Source organism: Clupea harengus, chromosome 12 (genome assembly GCF_900700415.2).
Source record: "Clupea harengus chromosome 12, Ch_v2.0.2, whole genome shotgun sequence".
NCBI classification, from domain to species: Eukaryota; Metazoa; Chordata; class Actinopteri; order Clupeiformes; family Clupeidae; genus Clupea; species Clupea harengus.
This window is the reverse complement of record NC_045163.1, coordinates 7,317,988-7,327,162: the sequence shown is the minus strand read 5'-3', so window position 1 is coordinate 7,327,162 and position 9,175 is coordinate 7,317,988. Positions and strand designations below refer to the sequence as shown.

General features: G+C 44.2%; 1 protein-coding gene across 1 annotated transcript in view; it reads right to left on the bottom strand.

Moving 5' to 3' along the window:
* Nucleotides 1-5,237: 5,237 nt before the first annotated feature.
* ggt1b (gamma-glutamyltransferase 1b) overlaps nt 5,238-9,175 on the bottom strand; it is a 15,063-nt gene continuing 11,125 nt past the window's right edge. The window contains exons 8-13 of the mRNA XM_012814789.2: nt 8,696-8,832; nt 7,949-8,136; nt 7,218-7,345; nt 6,992-7,104; nt 6,100-6,213; nt 5,238-5,446 (exon numbers count right to left, since the gene is read on the bottom strand). Coding sequence (XP_012670243.1) covers nt 5,300-5,446; nt 6,100-6,213; nt 6,992-7,104; nt 7,218-7,345; nt 7,949-8,136; nt 8,696-8,832 — 827 coding nt within the window. The 3' untranslated portion in view covers nt 5,238-5,299. The remainder of the gene's footprint in view (nt 5,447-6,099; nt 6,214-6,991; nt 7,105-7,217; nt 7,346-7,948; nt 8,137-8,695; nt 8,833-9,175) is intronic.

Sequence of the window (9,175 nt, the reverse complement as noted above, 5' to 3'; positions counted from 1 at the left end):
TTTCCCCCAAATGGCCATCACCTATACAACCAAATAACTAATTAAATGAGGTTATCCTCAATTCCAATTAATTAATTAAATGAGGTTATCCTCAATTCAATTGAGGTTATCCTTAATTCCATTTTCCTGCTCTTAGTTTAACCCTTTAAAAAAGCACAGGGAGAGAACCAGACAGAGGGTAGCGATAAGAACATCAGCAGAGGTGTGAGAAAAGTCAACCTAGTGGAACAATGCAGTTCTGGGGTGTTTTTAGAGACATAATCTGTAAACAACTGACCCACTCCTAATTACTGCTGAGTACTGAGTAATTGTAACTAGAAGGTCATCTGTGTTTTGCAATCCAAAGATTCTCGGCCTGAAATGAGCCTTACATGTGTGTGTGAGTGACCTCTACTCAGTGAGTGTCCGATGGGGGCTGGCCAGCATGCCCTTTATGTATGTTTGTGTGTAAGTGTGTGTCTGAGCGCTACCCAGACAGGAGAATTGGCTTTGCCCTCGCTTTGAGGCAGGGGCGCACTGACAGTGCCCTTGAGTGTGTGTGTGTGTGTGTGTGTGTGTGTGTGTGTGTGTGTGTGTGTGTGTGTGTGTATGTGTGTGTTCCCCCCAGTTTGGACTAATGGACCTGCCCTCTGTGTATGTGTGTGTGAGAGAGAGAGGGAGAGAGAGAGAGAGAGAGAGAGAGAGAGAGAGAGAGAGAGGGAGAGGAGAGAGAAAGAGAGGGGGAGAGAGTGAGAGAGAGAAAGAGAGAGAGAGAGAGAGAGAGAGAGAGAAAGGGAGAGATAGTTTTATCCATACAGAAGTGTTATGCAGAGTGAGGCTAACCCAGAAGAGGGCCCAGTGAGGTGACAGATGTGCATTACTAAAACATGCAGATGCCGCCCTGTACCCAACACCCCATGGCTCACCCAGGCGGCACGCTGCAGGTTTACTGATGAAGTATTTATGACTCTCACTTCTGCCTCCTGCTCATTCACCATTTTTTTTTTATATATATATATATATATATAGAGAGAGAGAGAGAGAGAGAGAGAGAGAGACAGAGAGAGAGAGAGAGAGAGGAGGAGAGGAGAGGCCTCATAATCGCCCTCTCCACCACACACTGGTCACATACACACACAAGAAAACTATACATAACTAATGAACCATTCACACACACAAGAAATCTACACAAATAAAATGAACACACACACACACAGACATACACACACACACACACACACACACATACACACACACACACACACATACACACACACAAAAAACACAACTAATGGACCCTTCCGTCACATAATAGAACTACACACAATTAATAAATCATTCACACACACACACACACACACACACACACACACACACACACACACACACACACATATACACACACAAAAAACACAACTAATGGACCCTTCCGACACATAATAGAACTACACACAATTAATGAATCATTCACACACACACACACACACACACACACACAATAAAATGAATCTCTGATGAATGTTCTACTGTGCCAACACAGAGAGGGGGAGACTGTGTGTGTGTGTTCCCACGCTCAGAACAGTGAAATGGATCCTATCCAGCCCTGACATGATACAGATGCACTGGATCAGAACCAAATCCCGTTCAGTCACACACACAGGGGGCACACAGTCTGGCAATGCTGGTTCAGCCAGTGGTGTTACAATAGAAAACTGGCGTGTTAGTCAAATATGTACTAAATGTTACATCATGCAAGGTTTACTGTACTTATAAAACATTTATGACATGTTACATGATGCACTATATATTCTGTTTTTACGAAGCGTTTATTAACTGAAGTGTTTATTTACAGTTGAATTATGCAATGCTGCAGTTAATCCCCACACTGGCCTGTTGAAATCACTGTTGAGACCCAAACTGTTGGCAGAAAACACAGGAGAGGACGTGGAACACTCTAGCCCTGCGGCCCAAACACTCTTTCACATGTGTTCATGTTCACCGTAATAAAGGGGAAAAAACAGCGTGTTTTCCACAGAGTGGGTTGGTTCTGTCCTGTCAGTGTTTGTCTCTGCTCTCTCCGAAGACATTGGTCTGAGTATGGAGAGGTCAGCAGTCGGATAAGAAACAGACCCGTCTCTAAGGAGAAAGTACAGGAGGAAGGCGGAGGGCTGGATATTGAATGGGCTGCCTATAAAATGGTCTGTATGTAAAGTGGTCTGCATGAGGAGTGCTCTGTGCGTAGAGTGGTCCGTGTGTTAAGTGGTCGGTGTGTAGAGTGTTCTGTGAGTAGAGTGGTCTCCATGTAGAGTGGTCTGTATGTGGAATGGTAGTATGGTCAGTAGAGAGGGCCACATGTAGAGTGCTCTGACAGGTCGAATGGTCTGAGAGCCTGCTGTTAGACACAGCAGGACACCTGGACACAGCAGGGGGCTGACCTTACCAAGCCACTGTCAGCCTGCCACACCTCAAAGCAAAGAGAGCGGACATCACTCTCACACACACACACACACACACACACACACACACACACACACACACACAGCACGGTGAAACCTCATAAGGTGCCTAAGAGGTAAAAATATCCTTCTGAGGCACATACACAATCCAGAGACACATCATAAACAAGCATACACACTCAGGGGAGAGATGTCACACACAAAGTACTGAAAACATCTTATACACACACATCAGAGACACATTTCTCTCATAGACACACATTATGACATGATGATGATCTCAGACAAGCATTGCACACACAAACACTCACACACATGAACAGAGTGAAAGAGTGTGGGACAGAGAGAGGGAGAGAGAGAGAGAGAGGGAAAGGCAGAGAGAGAGGGAGAGAGATAGGAGAAACATCTAAATCACACACCACAGACACCTCATGGGAAGAATCAAGACCACATTGCAGCTCTCCCTCTCTGGCTCTCCCTCCCTCTCTCTCTCCCTCCCTCACTCTCTCTGAGTATCGTTTGTTCTTTCACCATTACACACAGAGAGAGAGAGAGAGAGAGAGAGAGAGGGAGAGAAAAGAGAGAGAGAGAGAGAGAGAGAGAGAGAGAGTGCTGGTCAGGAGGAGGATGTGACAAATGCATGCGCAGCATGTGCAGTACATCAGAGGCGGTGTGCTAATGCTAGTCCCAGTGGAGAGCCGCGCAGACAGGCTGGCTCTGGTGGAAATGAGGGCTTTACTGCGAGGGGCACGGGCCAAAAGCAAAGGTTAGGAGTCTAAATATTTCACCACGGCTGTGTGAGTGTGTGTGTGTGTGTGTGTGCGTGTGTGTGGGTGTGTGTGTGTGTGTTTGTGTGTGTGTGTGTAACGGCGAAAGAACAAACGTTACTCAGAGAGAGTGAGGGAGGGAACAATGTTACTCAGTCAAGTTCACCTTCTCTGTGCTCTTTGAACCTCCCTTCTGTTCCCACCCTCCCACTATCGTTTCCCTTTCTCTCAACTGAATTATGCCTCTTTCAAAGGCAGTTGGTGTTGGTGTTGGGAGTTATGCAGCTGAAATTGCTGCTAATTGAGAGCTGCTAAGTTACTCTCAGCTGTGTGGGTGAGGCTCCACATACACGTACTCACTAGCCTGACAAATCTCTTTTGCTCTTTTCCCCCTGTCTTTCTTTGAAGCTTCAACAGCAGATCTCAGAGAATGACATGTCCTTGCTGTGTGAATAAACTTCACTCTCAAACACACACACACACACACACACACACACACACACACACACACACACACACAAACACACACACACACACACACACACACACAACACACATGCACACCCACACACCCACAAACGCACACACACAGACACACACACACACACACACAGACACAGTATAAAAACACTCAGACTGCATAATCTCATTTAATCAATTATTTAAACTTGATCAGTTAAAAAAAATGTGTTTGATCAGAGCTCTTATTTACAATGGATCAAATTTGTACGGATCAAATATGGTTTTATGATTTGCTACATATTGTTCCATTCTTTAGAGCGGTTCATGTTGGGCGCATGTCCGCTGTTTTAACAATCAGACTAGCTATCCCTTCTGCCACACAGGCTAAACAGCCTTGACCATATGTAAGTATATATAAGTACATTATATATAAGTAAATGCATTATATAAGAACAAAGTAGGCTATAAACTCATCATCAAATAGGTTAGTCACAGGCCACTCTGCTGTAAGAACACTGCCATTCTTAATTTGACCAGTTGTTGGTTGCGAAGGATTCTCAAAAGTTTTTTTTTGCCCTCAACCCATGCCCCTCTTGCTGTAGACATCCCATACCCCAAATACAGTTTCAGTTTCATTTACCACAATCATAGAGTCTGTTTGCTATACAAATAATAAATACTATAGGATGTACATCCAACAAGTGCAGTTAAAGGATTCGTGTGCAAATAAAAATAAAGTAGAAGTTTGAAGACCTTCAGATGCCCCATACACCACTTGTGTTTGAAGCTTTACCATGTATATGGGAATGAAGGATCAAGTTCAGAATGAAATGACACAACAGGACATAAAAAATGTAGATCTATAACATAGTACAATCAATTTGTGCATTCAAAACTGCTTGACAATTCATATTAAACACTTTGGCTATGGCCCTGTTAGAATTTTGAATTAAATCAATTATTTCAATGACATTCTAGATGCCTTATAAGAGAAGCTGCAATGAGGCTCTCTGTCGTCCCTGAGTTTCAGAAAGTCTTCACACATTTTGGCATCCATCAGGAATGTGGTATCCTCAGTCTTTTAAATATACAAATTATTATATGTTACTGTGTTTTTACATGTGATGAATGTGTGTGTGTGTTTGTCTATATGTATGTATGTGTGTGTGTGTGTGTGTGTGTGTGTGTGTGTGTGTGTGTGTCTACATATGTGTGTGTGTGGTGTGTGTGTGTGTGTGTGTGTGTGTGTGTGTGTGTGTGTGTGTGTGTGTGTGTTTGCATGCCTGCATGCTTATTTATATAACATGTGTATGTTTTTGTGTTTGTATGTGTTTGTGTTTGTATGTGTTTGAATGTGCGTGTATGTATGTGTGTTTGCGTGTGTTTGTATGTGTGTGTTTGTGTGTGTTTGTATGTGTGTGTTTGTATGTGTGTGTTTGTATGTGTGTGTATGTGTGTGCATGTATGTGTGTGTTTGTAAGTGTGTGTTTGTATGTGTTTGTGTTTGTATGTGTTTGAATGTGTGTGTATGTATGTGTGTTTGCGTGTGTTTGTATGTGTGTGTTTGTGTGTGTTTGTATGTGTGTGTATGTGTGTGTATGTATGTGTGTGTTTGTAAGTGTGTGTTTGTTTGTATCAGTATCCTGCTGCGTATCCTCCTTTCCTGGGGTCGGACTTCGCAACGATGCCATCGCCTTCTCTCATCACCGCCTGCACCACGGCTCCCACCGACGTCAGCAGGCCTGTCACATGGTTCTTTTGCTTCAACCCTTCCAGAATGTTCTGCATGGGTAATAAACACACAATGAGAACACTAGTGATGGTATGGGAATGACTCACATTTACAGCTAAACTCAGAAACATTAGCAAGCATGTGTCTATGACTATCCTAAACATGTCTAGGGTAACCTACAGTGGCCATCAGTTGCTATACAAACGCGAAAGGCCCTCTCTAGAGCCTGTGTTATGGTTTGTCCATGCTGGGCTACTGTAGAAACATGGCAGTGCAACATGGCAGACTCTGTGGAAGAGGACCCGCTTGCTATGTAGATATGAAGGGCCCATTATAAGCTAACGATTCGTAGTTACGGGTGATTATACACTAATGAAAACATAATTTTGAACACTATATTCCATTTCTGCTAATAGACTGATACACTGCACCTTTAAGTGATGTGAACTGATGTGATGTCAGTTTGGAGATGGTGCGTATGATGTATGATGTGGTGAAGTTATGGTGTGTTGTGATTCTGTGTGATGCTGTGTGGCGTGGTGTGGAGGTCACTGGTGTTTTGTGTAGCTTGGTGATGTATATGGTGAGGTCAAAACTGGTCTCTCCATGCATGTGTCTTTAGTTTTGGAGGTGTGCTGCAGTGTTTTGTTTCACTTGGACTTAAATAGAGTGTTGTGTGGCTTGGTGTTGTGTTTCCACGCACCAGGTCAAAGTCGGCCTCTCCGTACGTGGTGTTGGGGCTGAGCTGGTTGTGAATGCGAGGCTCCTCCACGGCTTTCTTCAGATCGTAGTTGAAGAAAAGAGCATGGAGGATAACCTGGAAACCATAGAGCAAGAGCACAGTGAAGTTTAATTCTGCAAGATATGAGGAAAGATATCTGGGGCAGGTGGAGCTCATCTTGTCCCTGGCCCGAGCAAGACACCAGGCGGCCTGCTCACTACAGTGGATAGAAAGCTTTTCAAACAAAGTGCTTAATCACCAGTTGATGGATTAAAATGGATTTGGAACATGAAAATGAAAGTCTTGTGTAAAGTTAGTGTGCAAAGTGTTACAATGTAGCTGTTCTTTGACACCCCCCCCAGCCCCCCCCCCCCCCCAGTCTGAGGCCAATAACTTTGTTCAGTATGTTAGCGGTCTAAAAAACATGCTCTTCTATCGAATGTCAGAAATGTTACATCTTCCTAGCCAGCTAGTTGCAGCTTTCAGTGGCTAACATCGTGAAATTATCATTTCTACTGTTAAGTGCCCTGGGTTAGACATCTCTCACTAGAACATCTCTTATAGTTGCAGGGAATTATGTTTTCTCAGTGCAGAGTTCTGTATCCACTGGCCAGGTACATACTACTTGTTTTTAGCATGTTTCAGCATTTTAGTTTGAATCTCTACACAATCCCAGGAACCTATGAAATGTGGTGCATTAATATTCAGGTTTTGCTCATTGTAATAGCAGAGGCGGACCACACAATAGGCAGGTTGGATCCCGTCTATGTCCCCGGCACTTTTCTAGCCAAAACGACGGCCAAGAAGAGCAGTAATCAGATGCAGTGAAGTGATCCACTAATAATTGAAGAGCAGTGATGAGACAGAAACTCACAGAAGCAGTTGCCGTGGTGATCTTCGTACCACCAGAGCCTCCAAGGACCATTTTCACTTTGTTGTTCTGGTCCAGAAAGATTGTTGGAACCATCGAAGACAACGGCCTTTTACCTGAAGAAACAACAGCAAAATGATCACTCAGTCTGTATGCTGAAGTGGGGCTTACACAGTGCAATACAGTCACAAGGACACTTCATTCTCCCCAATGGAGATGCTGTGCTTACCTGGTATGATAAAATTATTTGGGGAGGGGGGGACCCCAAAATTGTTTGTGATGTTAGGCGAGCTAAAGTCATCCATCTCGTTGTTTAAAAGGATCCCCGTTGAGTTAGACAGGACTTTAGATCCAAAACTGGCAAAGAAGATAAACCAGATGGCTTGTGAAAAAGATTAAACAGAAACACTGATAACATATCATGATAGTTGATCAAGATTCTTAGAAGTCTCACAAGGCCATGTAGCATATGGCTGGAAAGCTAAACATCTGTTTAATGTTAATTGAGTGGAGTTGACTGTCTGTAAATCTGTTAATTATCTGTAAACATCTGTAAGATTAAATGTGGAGAATTAAAGACAGTCTGGTCAAAATGTTGTTGACCTCCCTTCCTTGCTCCTGAAGCAACGTGTTGATTGGCTGAATTGTTTAGGGCTCGGTTTGTTTCCTACAGAGCCAGGACACCCAAGTTTTTTTCTGAATGCACACACTGAACTGACAGCTAGAGGACCATGAGGAGCAATTAGCTGAATTTGACAAAAAGCATGTTGGAGTAAAATCGCAGACTGTTCCTTTAAACACCTGTACAGTTAATTGTCTAATCCTAACGCTAACCATAAATTAGACATCTGTAGAGTTAAATGTGTAGAGTTAATAATCCGTACAGTTAAACATCTGTGGAGTTAAATGAGTAGAGTTAATAGTTTGTGGAGTTGAACATCCGTTTAGTTAATTTCTTACTGGGTGTTGATTGTGCTAGTGGCGGCCACTGCGCTTCCATCCGCCGCTATGACGGACAGGTGGGCGGTGCCGTGGTTGTCTGGGACAAAGTACTCGGGCTCGTAGTACTTCTCTGGATGTGTGGTGTCATCGGTGATCTTACTGCGAAGGATGTCAGCCAGTTCATCCGAGGTGATATTCTGGACAAACTAAAAAGGCAGACAGGGAGAGCATGCTGAACAGCACTCAGAGGGATAGTGGAGAGTAATGGAGAGCTTTTCCAATGGACAACATCCAAGTCTAACTGTGCGAATGGGCTGAGTGAAATCCAGTGTTATCCATCACAGTCTGTGATGATAGGCCTCTGGTCAGGAGCCATCATGTCATCCATCATCGGTTTTAATATTCCTATAAATACAATGCTCTCACTCCCAAAGCAGATTTTCTTAACTCAGGGTATTTACTTGAAGTTTCTCACCAAGTGTTCGACCCTTACAATATTTCACAATTCAATGATAGCTGGGCTAGATTTCAACATTAATATTAGTATTTCAACATAACTTCAGCATTTAAACCACACATTACTTAGTAGCCATCAAGGTCGAGGGTGCAGAGAAAGCTCGTGGCTGTGGTTGAAATCTCACTCAGATCTTTTCCTGGGTCAGCTCACACTTGGCTACAGAAAAGGAATGCTGATCTTTTCACACTACATCTCATTTTAGAGACAGGGCCCTGGACTGACTTGTCCCTTCGAGAAGTTAAACTCACAGAAGAAATGTTGACAAAGTGAGGGTCTCCAAGAGCGCTCCTCTTGGCGTAGGCGAAGCGGAAGGCCTCGACGATGCGATGATAGGTGAGCACCTTCTTCTCGAGCGTGGAAACGCTGTCCGGGCCAAAGTCGTAACCTGGGGGAGACAATAACGGGCAATGATTTCACAGCGGCCACTGCCACCCAAACCGCTCTGATTACCACGACGTCAGGCTAACAGGAGGCCTGTGGGGGCCGCGTCTCGGGAGTCAGCGGGGAGGAGGACTCACTCCTACAGCTGTGACATATTATTCATTACCGGGACACCAAACCAGAACGAGGCGCGGTAATAGGACTCGCGCCGACGGAGATGTGAGCAGGACGTTCAGCTCCGGTGGTTCTCATTAGTCACTTTGAATGAGAGCTTCCGAGTCGCTCGTGTGGTGGCAGAACGGCGAAGAGAGAGAGAGAGAGAGAGAGAGAGAGAGAGAGAGAGAGAG